The sequence below is a fragment of the Eleutherodactylus coqui genome, chromosome 13 (assembly GCF_035609145.1).
Source record: "Eleutherodactylus coqui strain aEleCoq1 chromosome 13, aEleCoq1.hap1, whole genome shotgun sequence".
Taxonomy (NCBI): domain Eukaryota; kingdom Metazoa; phylum Chordata; class Amphibia; order Anura; family Eleutherodactylidae; genus Eleutherodactylus; species Eleutherodactylus coqui.
In genome coordinates this window covers 40,575,612-40,595,792 of record NC_089849.1, presented here as the reverse complement: position 1 = coordinate 40,595,792, position 20,181 = coordinate 40,575,612, and the positions used below count along the sequence as shown (strand labels likewise).

General features: G+C 45.7%; 1 protein-coding gene across 3 annotated transcripts in view; it reads left to right on the top strand.

Annotated features, from left to right (window-relative positions):
* Positions 1-6,645: 6,645 nt before the first annotated feature.
* RAPGEFL1 (Rap guanine nucleotide exchange factor like 1) overlaps positions 6,646-20,181 on the top strand; it is a 56,624-nt gene continuing 43,088 nt past the window's right edge. Inside the window, exons 1-2 of one of the 3 annotated variants that reach the window (XM_066587563.1) lie at positions 6,646-6,726; positions 8,132-8,762. In XM_066587563.1, coding sequence (XP_066443660.1) covers positions 8,372-8,762 — 391 coding nt within the window. In that variant the 5' untranslated portion in view covers positions 6,646-6,726; positions 8,132-8,371. Of the gene's footprint in view, positions 6,727-6,849; positions 7,204-7,242; positions 8,763-20,181 lie in introns of those variants that run through there. The other 2 variants (XM_066587564.1, XM_066587565.1) reach the window with 2 other exon arrangements.

The following is a 20,181-nucleotide window of genomic DNA, read 5'->3' as shown; positions in this document are numbered from 1 at the left end:
TGTCTTTAGACGTCAGACAATGGATTGGAAAGGGTTAAGCCCTAACATGAATAATACGGCTCTGTGTACGTGATTCCAACTCTTTACCCAACTTTTCCATAGACATTAAATCTGCCCGACGCCTCCATGATTGCTCATCTCATATAAGACAAAGGGATGCGGGATAAGCGGCTGCCATACCTAAGGGCGCCTCCACATGGCGCGTTTTTGTGCATGCAATATCTACGCGCCCTAGACACAGAGAATACAACCGATTGATTTCAATGGGTTCATTCTCCTAAGCGAGCCTTGAGCGCGCATTTCGTGCATGCTGAAAAAATAGGACTTGCTCTATTTTCCTGCATTTTGCACAGCAAAGGCCCCAAGTCTATGGGAGATGCGCGAATATGCAAGGAAAGGGTGAAACACTATGCTAAATGCAGGAAATTAAAACAATTTGACCTCATTCGCCTTTAATACCGTGTTTCCCCGAAAATAAGACAGTGTCTTATATTAATTTTTGTATAAAAAGGTTTAACTTTTTTACATGTATAGCTACCTGGACACTATTTAAATTGACTTTTTTTAATTAACTGTTAGCAGGGGTTAGCAGGGCTTAATTTTGGAGTAGGGCTTATATTTCAAGCATTTTCAAAAAGCCTGAAAAATCATTTTGCATCCTCAAAAATTCTGGAAAATCATGCTATGTCTTATTTTCAGGGTATGTCTTATTTTCAGGGAAACAGGGTAGCAATTCATTTCCATGGAAAAGGACTGTCACACCACATAGCAGGATGAAAAAAAAAACAATTAAGGGCGCCCACCCACTGGCGTTTTTTTTCCCTGCGAAATTTGCAGCATTTTTTTCTCTGCAGGGGTCTATGGGACTTGTAATGTTAAAATCGCGATCGCGCAAAATCGCAATTTACCGCGAAATCGCAATTTTGCGCGATCGCGATTTTAACATTACAAGTCCCATAGACCCCTGCAGAGAAAAAAATGCTGCGAATTTCGCAGGGAAAAAAAACGCCAGTGGGTGGGCGCCCTAACAGGCGAGATAAGATAGGACTTGCCCTATCTTTCCCCCATGTACGAGAAAGATAGGGCAGGACTTATCCTCCTGGTATTTTCTTCAAACTTCTGTGCTATGGCGCGGAGATTGAATGGCCGTCGAGGGAAAAAAAAAAACCTTGTTCATGTGCAACTATGCTCCATAGTTGCGCATAAGCCCGTGTGTTTTTGCCCTGATGGTGCTTTTAGATGGAACGATTATGTATCTGCCTATCTAAACAGGCTGAACAAGAGCGAACGAGCTTGTGGCGGCACGACTCGCTCGCTCATACGAGAATCGGCTCGTCTAAAAGCACACTAACACGAGACACTAATTTTGCAGAGAACAAAGGATTGAACGGGTTAAATTGAATATGCCCACATTTTTCCGTCTTTAGTCACAGAGCGGTGATTGGGCACGTGCCAAGGTGTGAAGCCCGCATGCTAAATGTATGACATTCCAAAGACGCTTCTAGAAGACAGCAGTAGTGCCGGTAAAGGAGGAGATAAGAGTTGCTCTATGGCGGTTTTCATCTCGAGGAGGACGAGGTGTTAGTTACGCCGCTGGAGCAGGTTGAGACGTGCATTTCCTGATGTGCTGTTACAACACAACATGTTTACCTGGAGTTTGAACCTCTCCTTGTGCGGGCGTTGGCCTATCCGTGAATAGTTATTATAGTGGCGGGAAAGGGAGGGAGAGGTAAGCATGGTTTGTGTATGGAGAGGATCTGGGTGCGTAGGTGTAGGCTGGGTTAACCCAAAACGCACTAGGCCATTGTGTGCCACCACGCTAGAAGTCTAGAAAGGACATTGTAGCTCCCCAGGCTAACGAAGGGTTAACCGGTTTGTGTTCTTGCTCAGATGCAGAACCTTGTGCTTGTTTCAGCTTGTAGAGTGTCTATAGAATACAGAATGTACAGTATGTGTACAATACGCACGCAGCGCTCTTTGTGGCGCCTGACCTTCACCGATATAGTAAACATCTGCGTGCACTATGTGCATCTGGAAGACAAGCGACGCTCCAAGATTACTAGCGTCTCCTCATGTCCCGTAAGCAACATTTCAACAAGGACTCCTTCACACGGGCGTATTTGCACGTAAAACGTACGCACGCAATACGCAGAGGATAGAAAGCATTGTTTTCAATGGGTTCGTTTACATTTCAGTATTTTTTATTTTTTTCCCACGCATTTCGGTGGTGCAAAAAAAAAACGAAAAACACAGCATGCTCTACTTTTCTGTGCATTTGCACACCTAAGGTCCCCGTAGAAGTCAATGGGGGGATGTACAATATGCAAGGGGAAGCGTGATGCGCTGCGGAATTCTTCTGAAAATAGAACACATCTGGGACTCATTAGATATTTCAAGTGGTGCGTCTTGTTTGCTGCGCGCAAATGAACAGATGCTGTGGGCGGTCCAACAAAATACGCCAACACGCGCCAAAAAAATTGTTCATTCTGTAAAAATGCAGCGCTCAGATGCGCGCAAATGGGCATACGCTTATGTGAAGGAGCCCTGGGTTCTAAAAATCTTTAGAAACTGATGATATTTGATTTGTATGAAGATTATAGGTCTGAAGAATTAACATGATTTAACGTTTATGACACAGATACAATAACAGTACAAAGTTTAGTTTATAGATATGGTACCAGAACTGAGGTTTCTATATAGATACAGTATCAAGCCTCCTACATAAATACACTACCATAACCAAATTTTACTGCATATAGGGGTCCAGAACCAAGCTTGCTGTATAGATACAGTACCAGAACCAAGATTGCAACATAGATATGGTACCAAAACTGAGGTTACTACATAACATAGTACGAGAACCAAGCTTACAACATAGGAACAATACCAGAAGCAAGCTTACTGCATATATATATATATATAGTATCAGAACCGAGCTTCTATATAATTACAGTAAAAGACCAAAGCTTACTATTTAAAAAGGGGTACCAAAACCAAATTTACTGCATAGATATGATACCAGAACCAAGCTTACTGCATAGATACATTACTAGAACTGAAATCACCGCTGATGCGGAAAAGGGAAGGGTATGAAGCCCTAATAAATGGAATAAAAGTTACGTTTTAGTTTAGGATTACATTACTAGAACTGAGCTTACTATATAGGTACAGTATGAGTGTCGAACTTATTACATAGGTACAATACCAGATCCAGAACCTGCTTACCATTGTGTTAGAGAAGAAAGCAGCAGTGTGTTCCTCAGAGGTGTGGAAGGAAGGCAGCGGCTGCTCTTGGCTGAGGATGGAACTCAGTGAGGGCTGCCAGCAGGCTATTCATCATGACTGGTATTCCGTCATAAGTCACTATGTGCCACTTCCTGATTGGAAGCAGTGTGCTGCTGTGACACCACATCCGCTCTGATATCACACTTTAAGGCCTCATGTCCACGGGCAAAAGATTATTTTAAATCCGAAGCGGATCACCCGCACGCGGATCCGCATCCCATAGGGATGCATTGACCACCCGTGGGTAGATAAATACCCGCGGATGGTCAATAAAAGTGATTTTTTTTAAAATGGAGCATGAAAAAATCCAGACCATGCTCCATTTTCGTGCGGGTCTCCCGCGGGGACGGCTCCCGCAGGCTTCTATTGAAGCCTATGGAAGCCGTCCGGATCCGCGGGAGACCAAAATCAGAATATACTCACCTGCTCTGGATCTTCCCTTCTTCGCGGCTTCATCTTCTCTCCGTTGTGGCCGGATCTTTTTTCTTCGGGCCGGCGCATGTGCGGCACGCAACTGACGTGCCGTGCACATCCGCCGGGCCGAAGAAAGAAGATCCGGCCGCGACGGAGAGAAGATGAAGCCGCGAAGAAGGAAAGATCCGGAGCATGCGAGAGGTGAGTATATTCTATTTTCAGCGCTCATGTCCGCGGGGCAGGAGGGACCCACTGCGGATTCTCCATGGAAAATCCGTAGGGAGCCTGATTTTCCCCGTGGACATGAGGCCTAAGGACTTATTCACACAACCGTATTTACGCAGGCATTTCGGCGCATACAAATGCACGGAGCATTGGAGCAATGGCTGCATTCAGAAGAGCGTTTTTTTTCCTGCGCAAAATATACACGTGTGAAAAATGAGGACGTGTGATCATTTTTGCTGGTATATTTTATACAATGCGTGAAAAGATCTTCTATGACAGTTGGTAAAAAAGAGGGGAAAGGAGTTACCCTGCGTACAACCCTGGGAGAAGAAGACAGCTCGCCCTAATTAGACATTTTGATGCCATTCCAAGGATTTCTGCCAATCGTTTCTGCCATCTCTCCTGCGGATTTTTTAACATTCACTTAGCAGCGCCCCCTGTGAATGGCTTTAAATAACTAAGATCGGGACTCCATTGTGTAAAAAAGTAATTCATGCAAATATACGTTGCGTACAGGCGAACGTATAAACGCACACGGTCATGTGAAGGAGGCCTAAATGTCTTTCCTTAGCCAATCACATAAACATTGCACTATGGGATGCGAAAAGTGCAAATGACATGATGCATGAGGGGAGAACCCAGTGCAAAGCTCCATAGGATTAGTTATTTATGATTGATTGCTGGGAATATGACTCGCTGAGGCCCCCTAGGAATCATGAGAGCAGTGCACCCAAAGTCCTGGCAGCGAATGGGGCATGCATGACCGCCACACCATTCATTTTCTATATAGATAGCCGAGTGACGTGCTCAGTACCTCCCTCAGTCCCATAGAAGTGATTACGCATGCACACTGGTGCTCCATTTACTAGGGCGACTAGGATGGCGCTGTTTTCGTGATCCCTGGGGTCCAAGCAGTCCACACTCAGCAATCAAACATTTATCACTTATCCTATGGAAAGGTCATAAATGATTTGGGTGGGAAAACCCTTTTATGGTTCAAACTTGAATATGACCTTCATGATTAGTGGGGGCTCCAGACACAAGTCCCCTGCCAATCCCAAGAATGAGGGGTCCCAAAGCCCCCACGTGAATGGAGTGGAGAGTGCATGCGCACTGATGCTCCATTCATTTCACTTTGAGCCCTGGGAACTGGACAAGCACTCAGGTATCTATGGAACTCCCAATGAAATGAATGGCATAGTGGTGGGCTTGAATGACCTCTGATCCATTCATGCAGATACCTTTCAGGACACCTGTTCTCAGGATTTGAGGGGGTCCCAACAGCCAGTGCCCCATCAATCATAAAGTTACCTCCTATCTCATGGATAGGGGATACGTTTACATCTTGGCACAACCCCTTTAATAGGAGACATTGCAATGTGGATGACGTCTCTCCATACTTCACTAAGTTGACTGCAGCAGGTAATGATAACATAAGGACATGTCCAGATATAGGCATACATACAGACACCGCATACATGCTCACATACAGTGATCTGCACAACACTTCTAATGTTTGACAGAACTGGGCTGGAGTTTTTGAGGTTGTGTATGTGGACACTTCTACAGACAGCTCAGTGCTGCACATTACACCCTGCTGCTTGTACTATACAGCTGGCTGGGTCCTATCTCCTCTGCTCCGCAGGGGCGGAGCTTCCAGCCACCAGTAGAGGCACGAGTACAGGCTGACTCAATACTGCCGGTGGCGTATAGAACCTCCTATGAGCAGCACAAGCAAATCACAGGCAGGAATGGAGCTATAGAGCTACTGTCAATGGCAGAAAACTGCCGATCACTGCAGTGAGGACTGTCCTAGATATTGCGTCCTGCAAGAGCTCAATTGTAATGGCTGTGGCACCAAACAAGACCTGCCTCATGCAAAGTGCAACCATTATTTTACCGTAGATAACTCCCCCTATAGCTCCTTCTATTACTCCATATAACCCCCCTATATCTCCTTCTATTACTGCATATAATCTCCTCCTATTACTCCTTATAGCCTCCTACATCTCTTCCTATAACTTCATATAACCTTCTCTATATCTCCTACCATTTCTCCATATAACATTCCCCTATATATCCCCCAATTACTCCATATAACCTTCCCATATGTCTTCTCCTATTACTCTACATAACCTCCCCTATATCTCCTCTCATTACTCCATATACCCTCTCCCTATATCCCCTCCTATTGCTACATATAGTCCCCCTAGATCTCCTCCTATTACTCCATAAAACCTCCCCATATATCTCCTCGTATTACTCCTTATAGCCCCCCCGATATCTCCTCCTATTACCCCATATAACTCCCCTAATACTCCTTTTATTCCTTATAACCTCCACTATATCTCCTCTTGTTACTTCATATAACCTCCCACCATATCTCCTCCTACCACTCAATATAACCTTCCTGAAAACTCCTCCTATTATTCCATATAACTCCCCTATATTTCCTATTACTCCATATAACCTCCCCTATATCTCCTCATATTACTCCATATAACCTCCCTTATATCTCCTATTGCACCATATAACCCCCCTATATCGTCCCCTATTACTCCATATAACCACCTCCTATATCTCCTCCAATTACTCCATATAACCTAGTGCTCCAGATGTGAAGTATACAGAGCACGAGGTTGCGGTTGGGTGTGCAGTATATGGGTGAATCACACCCTGTACCTGGACTTAGGATAGGGGGAGGGGAAGTTGGCAGCAGAGAAGAAGGAAGTTGGGATCCCAGCGATGTATGGAGGTGACCTGGGGAGATAAGTCTGACAATACCCAGTTCTACAGAGGAGGGTTAGTATACAGAACTGGGAAATGGGGAGGGGGCATGTGGAGCACCGCTACAGGCAGTAACCCACCTGTAATCAATGGATTGCCATAGAATAACAACATGATATTTGGGGTTATAGGTGCAAAATGAAAACAATGGTAGCGAGGCGTGCAGGTGGCGACAGGTTGTATGCTGAGTGAGGGGGTGGTTTTGGTGCACATTAGGGAAGCCTGGAGGTGTGAGGTTCAGAGGGCCTCATCATTTATGGAGTGCAGTTTGGATAGTGAAGAGCTGCTGACATGTATAGCAGCGGGTGCATTTTATGAGCTGTGAAGTTGGGGTGCATCTGTTTTTATAGAGGAGGGGTTCATTGTATTAGTAGTATAGAGGAGGTGGTGCATTGCAAGAGGCGTGAGGTTGGCGATGCCGCTGCCTCTGTAGAGGAGGGTGCAGCGTGTGAAGTGCAGAAGAGCAGGTTGAGGAAGAAGAGAAAGAGACAGGTAAATTTTGAGGGAGGGGAGAGATGAGGGCAGCAGGGAGGGGAGGGACACACGCATGCACACAGTGACTGTCCCTGCCTCCCCCCCACACACTCACATCCAGGGACCTCTCATCATTGTGGGACCCTCCTTCCCTGTGCAGGGAGACCCTCCTCATAAGCTAGGGTGCAGCACACACACCCCCACATTGCATCCTCACTACACATAGGATAAGGCGGGAGGGGGCATATAACATTGAAGATCACACGCACATGCCTGCTCTCACACACGGCTTCTGTGCTGTCAGGATCACAGCTTTTAATTAAGCATCCCCCCAGCACCCCCTCCCTCCCTCCGCTTCGCTCCCCTCCCTCCTCTGGGAAGCCAGGGAAGAAGCAAAGAAAAAGCAGTGGGGGAACAAAGGAGGAGGGGGGCAAGGAAAGAGGGGAGACAGTCTGAGGAAGCGGAGAGAGGGGCACTGGGCACAAGGCTGTGGGTGAAGAACTGGGCATCCTCCTTGCTGAGACTACATTGTGCATGGAGCCTGCAAGCTGAGACAGCTGGAGACCAGTGCAGAGACAGCAGCAGAGACAGGTGCTGTCTATCTTCCAGTGCGGAGAGCGTCTGGCACCTGCTGACTGCAGACATGGGCAGTGGGTGAGATAGAGGGGGCACCAATCCCCTGCCTACAACCCTCCAGGGACTAACACTTACACCGCATCACATCCCCATTTTATTTGTTCTCCATCTCATTGCACTCACTTTTTGCATCGGGGTCTTGTACCATTTCATACGGGGCCCACGCGTTGACCATTGCTGGGTCCTGACCTTGCTCTGGTTTTTGGAGGGTATTTAAATCTCGGTTCTATATCCACCCATTTCAGATTTTTCTGTATATTTTTTAATAAGCTAGATATTTTTGGATAATCATCTTTCATTTTTTCGTCAGGATACCCCTGAAATGTACATTGACTTCCCCGAGTGGACATTTTCCCGACACCCAGGATCTTGTTTTTGAGCTCTCGTTTGGCTGATTATAAAAGACACTATTTTTTGCGTGTAGCGTTTTAAGCATATTGATGTTTTTGTTTAGTAGTGCCCGCTAAAGCTTCTGTTTACTAGTGCCTCATATGTTTGGGGGGGCTCTGCCCCCTATCTTCCCATTTTCATCCATTTGCACCCTCAAACCATGAAGCCTTTGGAGAAATTCTTAAAGAAGCAGAGCTCCCATCTGTCAGGTCCTAGACATCTACACCGTAGGCAAAGCGTGTCCAAAATTTTGCCCTCCTTTCTACGGGATACCCCGGGAGATTCCTCTAGTGGGGAAAAAGTTGAAGAAGACCCATCTGGAGCTCCACAACCTTCACATGACTGCTTGGAGCTGCCTGATGGACTACGATCACCGCTCTCCTTCTCCTCTGATGAACTGTCACCTTCAGAGCCTCTGACGCCACCGCCGGGGTCTGTTGGATGGTCCCTTACCCCTCCTGGACCTCTACTTGCCCCGGATAGTCCAGAAGCCCTCTTGGGCAGGGTGCTGGACCAGTTACTGACTGCACCTAGATTGAGCGATGCAGCTGGTAAGTAAAGCAATGTTATATACAATATATGTAGAACTTATGATGGTGGTGCCAAGGAGGCAAGAGCTGGTATTATTTTGGGTAATACAAATGATGCATCATGTCTTGGTCATGAATAATGGAATTTGCAGAACCAGGAACTTAAAGTTTATTGACATCTAGAAGATTACATGTTCTGCATAACATAATAATGTCTTGTTTTTATGAGGTTAGTGACTCAAGTTGTGTCACCAACAGGTATGTGATGTGTTCCATACAAAATAGCAAAGTATGAGACTATCTATATCTTTGTGTAAGATTCAATGTGCTATATACCGTGTTACGCCAATTTAAAAGCAACTTAAGTGATTTTGACATGTGGGAGCATGCACAAGAACATGGAGAACATACAAAGCCTAAGCAGATGTTGACCTGGCCAAACCTATCACATAAAGGTCAGCACTGCAAGATGGTAGTCACCAGGAGCTAACCAATACATCACTGTGTACTGCACTGACATCGTACAGGACCAACGCATGGCATTAACATACTGCATATCTGACGTTAAATGGTTTAAGGAATTTTTTTCGTCTCCCGCAGAACTCCCTGCAACATAAAGTGACCTTGCCTTCTCATGATAATTAGGGTCTACAATAAAATTGCAATCTTAGAGCCTAAAACATTTGTTGCCTATCCACTGGATAGATTCGCTTGACTATTTCCATCAGTCCTGTAGAGTTTGAGTGTAGCATTAGCGCATGTTTGACCGCTGCTCTATTCAAACTCCCCCTCATTGTGATCGTGTGGTTGGAGGAAGGGGAAGGATCCACAGTTTTACCAGTCGATGGGGTCCCAGTGGTCAGCCCCCCACCAATATAACATTTCTCTCCTATCCAGCTGATCAGCGATCAATCTTTCAGGATGGAATACCCCTTTAATTGAGGGATACCACTCAGTCCAAGGAGTCTTACACCTACATGGCTACACTGGTGATGCTTAAGGGCGCATTCATATGAACGGCATTCTTGCGCAAATGTGTGTGATGCGATTCGCACAAAACTTGCAAGAATATGAAATCTATTCTTTTGAATGGACTCATGCACACAAGCGGTGTCTCTGGGAACGCCTTGCCCATTGTTTTCAATCGGACTTTCAAAGACATCGCATCCTGTGCATTCTGCGTGCGACGCAATGTTTCCCATTTAAGTCAATGGAAAACACTTGCGATCCTTTTACCCGCATGAGAATCGCAATTTCACAGAAGCGATGCAATGGGATTTTTAATCATAAACGCTCTGCATCACGGTGAAAAATGCACGTTGGCAAGCGCGATATTGGGCGGAGTTTCTCAGCCCGATATCCTGCTCACCCGTATGAATGTAGCCTAACGGAAAATTCCCATTTCGGACAACGTCTATAGTAGAAGTTTATATAAAATCTTGAGTAAGTTTATTGAAGGGGTTATCCAAGTATTTGAACCTATCCCCTTCCCACGGGATAGGGGTTAAGTGTCTGATTGATGGGGGTCTGACCGCTGGGACCTCCATATGAATGGAGCAGAGGCCGAGCATGCGTGCTACCGTTACATTCGTCTCAATGGCAATGCCGAAGAAAAGTTGAGTGCAGCATTTAGTAATCTCCAGCAGTCCCACAGAGATGAATGGAATAGCAGCACACATACCCGACTGCTTCATCCATACAGGGGGACGCAAGGCCCCTCTATGGGAGTATCCGTCTTACACTTACCTCCTGTCCTGTGGATAGAGAAAAAGTTTTGGGATAACTCCTTTAATATCTGTTTCTATATTGTGCTCGTTATAGATTCTATGGCAGATTTCTCACATTGCAAGTTGCATTTACTAGCAACAAGGCTAGTTTTCTCTTAGGCACTTGATAAATGAGACCTGATTTTTTTCTACGAGATCTTTTTCAAAATGCATCGCCCTCTCGGTGTGGCATGTTTTTCAGGTACTATATTTTACACTATAGAACAGCTTATTGGAGAACTTGTGGAAAAAAGGCCACACCTAGAGCGTGCTGCGCTTTGAAAAAGTTGTCACAGACCTGAAAGAATTTGCACCAAGCCGCATTTACACGTCCAATAGCGACTCGAATCCGAGATTCTCGGGTGTGACTTGCATCGCACAGAAGATGGTCACCACGTGTGTTCCGGGTGATGTGTTTAAGCCCTTAAGGTGATTTTACACTGGATGGCTGTCGGGCGCTTAAACGCCTAACAGTCGTTCCAATGATTAGCGCTACCGTGTTTTCACACAGCAGATCTCTTCCGGTCGCCCACCTCTATTCAGAGTAAATAGGCCTTCGTTCATGGATGGCGGTCACTTGGATTTTAGAGCTGAAAACCAAGCGGCTTGGACAAGTGAGTAATTCTCGCTCAGGTGCCCTTGTCTGGTCTTATATATACATGGACAATAGTCGCCCGTAATCGTTCTTTGGAGCGACTGTCAGCCTGTGTAAAAGTACCCTTAGGCCAAGCTGCAGTACCCACATGGCAACTGGACAGCCATGGCGCTGGGCAGGCACAAATTCAGAAGAAGCCTTAGTTTCACACAGAGCTCCACAGCCCTTTCATTTTAGCAATTGGCGAGGGTCTCAGTCGTCCGACCTCTATCAATTACCAAGATAATGAAGCTATATGGAATAACTTGCTCTGGCTGCCCAAGTGACAGCGGGGTGAAGATAAAATGCCATCTGTTTCCAAGGACAGCCGGCAGAAATGTGACAACTTTTTTGAAAAAGCATTTCGATTCTTAAAAGTAGTCCGACAATAACAACCTTTTTTTCTGTGGATGACATATGGCATACGTAAAGGGTTTATGTTTAATGCATATGCCTGCGTCTGTGTGCACAATTTTACCCTTTAGCCCAAACACTGATTCATATAGTACAATTGGGTTCCATGATTGTTGTTGGCATTTCGATGGGCAGAATGGTCAACATGGTTTTCGATTGGCTTGTCTACATTGATCATTAGTACATTCCAGCAGCCCCATCATACTATATAAATCTCACCTACTTTTTACACTTTTATCAACCTCTAGAGATGAGCGAGTATACTCGCTAAGGCACATTACTCAAGCGAGTAGTGTCTTAGCCGAGTATCTCCCCGCTCATCTCTAAAGATTCGGGGGCCGACGGGGGGCGGGGAGAGCGGGGAGGAACGGAGGGAAGATCTCTCTCTCTCCCTCTCTCCCCTCCGCTCCCCGCTGCAACTCACCTGTCACCTGCGTTGGCCCCCGAATCTTTAGAGACGAGCGGGGAGATACTCGGCTAAGGCACTACTCGCTCGAGTAATGCGCCTTAGCGAGTATACTCGCTCATCTCTATTAACCTCCATAAAGGGTAATAATAAAGTTTCATAGAAAATACATGAGTTTAGACTGTGCTCACACTTGTGCTGCACATGTAGCACTATATGCGCTTCAAAGAGAACAGAAACCCAACACACCTCATTAAAAACAATGGGGTCCATTGGTGACCATTTCGATCCGTTGGAGATCAGATCTGTTATAGCATGTTGGCTTCTATTATGGAACCCACGACAACAGTGTGAACATAGCCATAAGTTGCCTATACACCTTCAACAATTGGTGGCTGTACGATTGTTTTTCCGATAGCGGTTTCTCCCGACTCTCCTAGGCACATGAACGTTCAGCTTGGCCAAGCATTTGTGTTTTTAGGGAGGTAAGCCGCCACTGGACAGCTCTTAGGGTGCTTTATTTCCTAGGGAACAAAAGGATTGCCCAGCCCCACTGGACAAGTGTGTAGCCTTTAGTAGGATGGCCATACTAGAAATGATCACAGTAAAAATGGCCAGTGTATGGCTAAAAGTTGAGGATTCCTCCCTCCGTGGGGCTCCTTTGCCCAAGTAGACGTTGAGATATTATATGATAACTTTTTTCTGGGGGTTTAGTTAATTGTAATTTACAATTATACTCTTCTTTCTGTAATTGAAATCAGTTTCCTGTGAACTTCCTGGTAAACTTATACATAGCCGTCAATCTGAACGGGCAGCGCTGCAATGTAAAGCATGAGGGAGAAACATAATTGTTGGATAGATTATTTCTATGGAGCCGTACTTGCGGTTGCTATCTGTAAAGAGTTGTCTGATAAAATAACCCAAGCTCATGTACTCAGTTATGTCATATGTATGGACCCTGTACAGTGCCACGTGGACCCTCTACCGGTCTGTATTATGGAGCTATAGGCACGCTTTGTGCCACCATATGGCATTTCAGTTAAGGTGCTTTTAGACGGAGTGATTCTTGTTCAAAAAACGTTCAGATGAGCAAAACTGAACAATAACCATTGGGTCTAAATGGGAGCCAATGATAAATGATAATCGTTCACTTTTCATTCATCGTTCATTTTATGCAGGCATAAAAATTATCGTCGGCTCGTTCGCTAAACGTTCGGTTTAAATATGATCATTCAGTCCTTCTCATTCACTTATACAGCGAATGTGAAAGACTGAATGATTCTCATTTGATGATGCCAACAATACATCTGCCAGTCTAGATAGGCGTCACGAGAGTGAATGAGATAGTGGTGACATCACTCACTCATTCAAACAAGAATCGGCTTGTCTAAAAGGACCCTTAGGGTGGCTTCACAGGACTGTATTTGCTTGCATAAAATTTGGAATAGAACCCACTGATTTCAGTGGGATCGTTCGCAATTTCTTGATTTTATGTGCGCATTTTCCATGTGCAAAAAACAGAACCTGCTCTATCTTTCTGCACATTTGCGCACAAAAAGTCCCAATAGAAGTCAATGGGAGGTGCGCAACTGTGTGTACATTACACAAGGTGATGTGTGAAACACTGCGCAATTCAGTGAAAAAAAGAACACATCTGGAAGTCATTAGGCTAAATGGGCATTTAAATCGAAGAGTGTCTGTTTGCCGCACGCAAATAAACATGCCCTGTGTGTGTAAAAAGTACAGCAAAATATGCCCATATGGGTGCAAAAAGCCTCGTACATAATGCAAATGCATTGTGCTGAGGCGTTGCGCAAAAACGCATACACACATGTGAAATTGCCCTTAGGGCTTCTTCACGTGGGCGTGATTTAGTCCCGTTATGCAGAACCATTGATTTCAATCAGGTCTTCTTGCCCGTTAATAGTACCGTCGAGAAAAAATAGGACTTGCCCTATCTTTCTCACACTCAATTAATACTACATGCGTGAAATATAAGGCAGGACCCATCTTCCGACCATTTTTTTCAAACTCGCACACTACAGCGCAGAGTTTGAATGGCTCGAGAAAAAAGACAAAAACCTCTGGTTCATGCTTCATAGTGGTGAGCGGCGTAGTTGCGCATACGCCTGTGTGCTTTTGCCCCCAGGCTCCGGCAAGGCAAGTAGATGTCAGGTTCTCACTGTAACGTCCCTGCGTCCAGCTCTATTGCTTTATATATGCATTATATGTTGCGGTGCTCTACCGCCATCAAATCAATCGGCGTCCGCGAGGTTGTACCCCCCTGCCCAGTGGCAGAAACAGTCCCGGCTCCCTGAGTTCTGCTCTGGAGATAATACTTCTAGGGGAGTAAAGTCGTGTAATACAGCTTGGAGTGGAGCATATGCCAAATGATCAATATGTCAATTCGCATTCATTTCACGAATGCACAACCTTATCCAAGCGTTACAGGCTGTGATCTATAGGCGATACCCCGGCCTCTCAAGCGCTTCCACTTTATACGGAGGGGGGCTAAGTGAGAGCGATATTTTTAGGCCTGATTAAAACACAGATGCTAAGCCTGGTAACTGGACCTGGATAAGTAAGAAGTGATAGGATTGGTGTCGGACGGTGTTAGCTGTGCGTTACGTAATTCTGCTGTTAAAGTATTTCACCTGCTCTAGACGGCACTTTACCGTTTCGGATATGACCAGCAGTCAGACTTATCCCTCATGTACTTCAAGCTACGAGAGGATACAAGATAAGGTTACATAATATATCTGTTTGCACCAAGACAAAAATGTAATGCTGTATTCAAATGGGGCGGTTTGGGTCCGGTAAAAAAAAAAAGGCACGCAAAACAGAACTGGCAAAACCGCTGTGGTTTTCATGCGGGTGCGGTATTATTTTTACTGCAAGTGTATTAAATTAATTGCAAAACTACTTACTTACAATTTTGCCAATTTTTGCGAGCTGAACTCTCTCCCCCTGACCAACAGTTTCCCAGGCTGCTGCATCAGGCTGTCCGAACGGGAGATGAAGCTGCGACTTGGTCAAGGCTGCCTCTCGTTCATGCGATTTTTGCCCGCAATGCAGACAGCTGAAAATCGCAGCACCCATGTGAGAGAGGCCTAAGGGCTGGTCCTTACGAACCCATTCGAGCAGCGTATTGTGCACGCAGAATTTACGCGTGCAATACACAGTGGATAGAACCTATTGATTTCAATAGATTTGTTCACATTAGCGTATTTTGCGTGCTTATTTTAAAAAAAGTTCTTTTTTTTCATGTGCATTGCGCACAAACTTAGCACATCTTAAACTAATTTAACCTAATTGCCCATTGAAATCAATGGGAGAATACTTGGGCTCGCCAATACGCACGATATGTGCGAGCAAAAATTACAGTAGAACACGCACTGGCACACGCAAAAACGCAACGCTCATCGTGCAAATGCGCACGTGTAAAGTTGGCTTTAGTGTCGATTATCACAAGGGCAATTACCTGGCGCTTAACGGTTCATTTAGATGAGACGATTAGAGATGAGCGAGCATACTGGCTAAGGGCAATTGCTCGAGCGAGCATTGTCTTTAGCGAGTACCTGCCCACTCGAGACAAAAGGTTCGTATGTCGGCGCGGGGGAATGGTGAGTAGCGGCATTCAGCAGGGGGGAGTGGTGGGGAGAGAGGGAGAGAGAGATCTCCCCTCCGTTCCTCCCCGCTCTCCCCCGCAGCTCCCTGCCCGCTGCCGGCACCCAAACCTTTTGTCTCGAGCGGGCAGGTACTCGCTAAGGGCAATGCTCGCTCAAGCAATTGCCCTTAGCGAGTATACTCGCTCATCACTAGAGACGATTTGAACGAGCGAATGATGTCAGAGTTCGCTCAGGCAGCCTGTTTAAACAGCAGATACATCGTTGGCTCGTTCAAAATTGTTCAGTCGTTCACATTCGCTGTATAAGTGAACAACTGAACGATCATCATATAAACCGAACGATTAGTGAACGAGCCGGCGAGGATTTTTATACCTGCATAAAATGAACGAAAAGCGAACGATTTATCATTGGCTGCGTTCACACTGAATGAGTATCATTCATTTTTTGATAACTCTGTTAATGAATTGCCTTAATCGTCCCGTGTAAAAGGACCCTTAGATGTTAAGGATCAGTGAGGCTCTCCTCTCCATGCGCCTCTTGTTTGACGCAGGCCTCAGTGAGGAGCGTAGACGGCGAGCCTACACTTATACATTTAGGAAATGACATAGCACCAGCCTAAAGACCACAAAAATGTGGCTTTTCCCCCCCCAAAACACTACATGTGAAACCGCTTTCATGAGGCGGTCAGTATTTTGCATCAGTATTTGTAAGCCAAAACCAGCAGTAGAACCGACCGAGAAAAAGTATAATGGAAAGATTTGCATCTCTTTTGTATTTTGGACCCATTTTTGGTTTTGGCTTACAAATACTGATGCAAAATGCTGTCCAAGATACCGCCATGTGAAGGCGACCTTAAAGGGAACTTGTCGCCAGATAGGTGCGCCATAAACCAAGTTATGGTGCTCACAGGGCAGGCTCCCTTGACTGCTACGGGCATGCGCAGCATGTAGCCACCGGTCCGGCTGCATGGTCCATGCAGAACGTGCGTGTGTTAATAGCACATTAATTTCACTGTGTTTATTCCCATGTGCGATCTTTTGCTAACAGCGATGCTGCGAGATTGTAAATTGCGGCATGTTCTATTTGTGGCGATTCTTTTTAAGAAATCACCCCTTATTTCCTGTAGTATCTTTTTTTTTTTTTTTATCACACTCGCATGCCGTACAATTTGCATGCAATTTTTAATCTTTCGGACTTGTAATCTATTAACGTGCTGGATTTTTTTTAGTAAAAGTGCATCGTGCTTGCATCCAGAATTGCAGGTTTACAGGCGCAATATCAGTGCAAGTTTCTCGGATCCATACTGCACCTGCCTGTGTAAATACAGCCCTACGGTGGGAATCCCTGACCGCCATGTTCTGTCTGGGCGCATATATCACACATGCAGAAAAGTAGAAAATGCTCTATTTTCCTGCGCATTTGCACAGCAAAGGTCCCGATAGAAGTCTATGGGAGGTACGCAAATAGCCTTTAAGATCAGGGTGCGCGGTATGAACAGGCCCTGCATGTGCAAATAAGCACATGGACGTATTTTTTGCTTCCGTATTGCTATTATTTTCTATTGGGCAAATAGGGGTCAGTAGAAAATAAAATCTACAGCTCAAATACTGCTGAAATACAGTTGGAATGTCATCTGTAGCACTTCCGTATTATGGATCTGTTACAATACACGAATCTGAAATCGGCCTTAGGGGGGTTGCGAGAAGATTTTGTGATTGTGCGATGTACGTTTTTTTTTTTTTTTTATCTCCAATGCTTCCCTATGGAATGCTTCCCTCCTTTCTATCACATCGTAATGCAACATTACAAAGTCCTATTGACTTTCACTAAAAATTGTGACAAAAACGCACGAGAAAATCAAGAGCGGCAGCAATGATTTTGTTAAAAAAAAGCAGCGCTGACGCTCAAAAATCGCGATTTTTTCCCTTCGCAACATCACATGAGTGAAAATATTGCAAATGTGAAGGAAACCGTTGTAATTATTGGTTTCATAATTTCGAGTTTTTACTCACTCTCGCATCGCGCAAAAATAGAGCGATTTTATCGCCCGTATGAAACCACCCCCAGGGTAGGTTTATATGGTGTATAATTTTACGGCACAAACCATTCCACCTCAATATCTGCGAGCAATAATATACGTGGATTTGGACGTGCTGCAGAATTGCGTTAGTCAGGCTCTCGGTATTGAGCGGAATCCGCAGGAATTCTACGGCTTTCTGTAACCGCATGTAATACAAGTTGATTGTGTGGCCGATTTGTTATGTGGCGAAAAATTCCACCACCTTAGGCTAACTTCACACGGGCGAGTGCGATATCGGGTCGTGATTCACGGCCTGATATCGGGCTCGCTAATATGCGATTTTGCCGCGGATGCAAGGTGTTTCTATATCAAAACCGCCGGCCCTATTGAAAACAATAGACAATGCGATGCAGGGGCATGCGCAAAGATAGGATGTGCCGCGATTTGTTACCCGCATCACAGTGCGATGCAATGCGGTAAAACATCGCTCATGTGTATGAGCCCATTCAAAAGAATGGGGGTCATATTTGTGCGAGATTTGTGCGTCTCGCAACTCACAAGTCTTGCGCAAGAATCTTGCGTGTGTGAAGCCGGGCCTAAAGGCTTGTTCACATGGCGGAATTTCGCACGCAAAACTGTGTCGAAATCCACACTATTTTAGTATCTAATTGACTACTAATGACACCGATGGCGTCGTTCACATGGCGCCGATTTGTCCACAGATGGACTTCAAACGCGTGTTGTGGAGAAAAAGAGTTGTCAATCCTTTGCATAGGTTCCACGTGAAATCAACATAGAACCCACTTTAGGCCGGGTTCACACAGGGCGGTTTTGCCGCGGCAAATCCGCCTGCGGCCGCTAATCTCAGGATTAGCCAGCCATGTGGACGAGATTTCTCAGAAATCTCGTCCACACGGGACGGCCAATCCGCTGTGGTAAGTCCGGCTATGGGAGCGCCGGCCGCAACGGAAAATCGAGCGTCCGGGCCGCTTCAAAGCCGCTGCGGAAAAAGCCGTGGCGGTTCTCCCGGCGGAAATCTTGCGGTTTTTGCTGCGGCCAAACCGCGGGATTTCCGGCGGGAATACGCCCCGTGTGAACCCAGCCTTAGGTGGCTGCTTTGACAGCAGCTAAATCCGCAGCAGAACTTCGAAGCTCAGGCTGGTACATCAAGGATCTAACAGTTTAAATGCCCATGTGAAGCGAGCCTAAGGTCTTATTTACGCTATTTATCTGCGTCCAAATCGCGACCATCTGAAGCATTGGATTCCAATGTATTCATTCATATGAGCGTTTTTTAGCTGCATAAAAAATCGCGCCGGCAAAAATAGCTCATTTTGTACGCTGCGTCCAAAGATAGGCCTTGCCCTACCTTTTGCAGAGATACGCTGGATGCTCCCATAGACTTCTATGGGAGCTGAAAAAAAGGGAGGGGGAGTGAGTTCACCTATGTCCGACGCTGGGAAAAGAGGACAGATGTTTTGTTAAACATTAGCAGTCATTCCGAGGATTTCTGCTGATTGCGGGATTTCCGCGCTGCAGCGTTTTTTTTTGCCGATACGCTGCAGAAGCCCATGTGAACACCAGAAAATATGCAGCTAAAGATCGGGACTTGATTGCGGCAATTCTTCATTCATGTGGTTTTACAGCACGAACAGGCGACCGTAAAAAAACTAAGGCTAACTTCACACGGGAGAGCCCTATATGGGGTCACGAATCCTGCCCCCATATCGTGCACCCCAGCATGCGAATTCCCCGAGGATTTGCGGTGTCTTCAGATGGTGGGGGCGCTGGCCCCATCAAGAGCTTTGACACTGCGATGTGAGAGCACGCACAAGATAGAACATGCCACCATTTGTTTCCCACATAGCATGGCATCATCACAAACATCGCTCATGTGTATGACTTCATTCAAAAGAATGAGGTTCATATTTGTGCGTCTCGCACAAATCTTGAAGCTGGCCATAGGGTTTGCTCAGACAACTCATGTTCACTGTGGATTTTGCACAGCAGAAAGTTTGCCCCAAATCTGCTGAAAATTTGCAGCACATGGTGCAATTTTTGTTGAAAAGCTGCAGATTTGCAACAGGTATCACCCTTGCATTGCAAAGGTTCGGTTAACACGGGGTAGAATTGCCGCAGAATTTCCGTGCGGACTTTCCTCATGGAAAATCGACTTGCAATCTTAAGCCTGAGACTAAGCAGCAAAGTGGATGAGATTTGCAAAAATCTCGTCCACACACTGCGGACAGTCCGCTGAAGCCAAGCTGCGCTGAAACTGGCAGGCCGCGCGGAATTTAAATCCACAATATGTCAATTGTATCGCCGTTTCTGCTGCGGGTTCTCTTCTCTCTATTGGGAGAGATTCCAGTAGCGGAATACAGGTGGACAAGCCGAGCTGTGCGGGTTTTGAAGCTGTCTTTCCACTACGTAAATCTCACAGAATTCCCGCTACGGACATTCTGCGAAATTTTTCTGCCTTGTGTGAGCCCAGCCTTAATCGTCCATCACACAGGCCAGAAAAAAGCTGTGGAATTTGCTGTGGAAATCCTGCAGCATTTGCAGAATACGCCA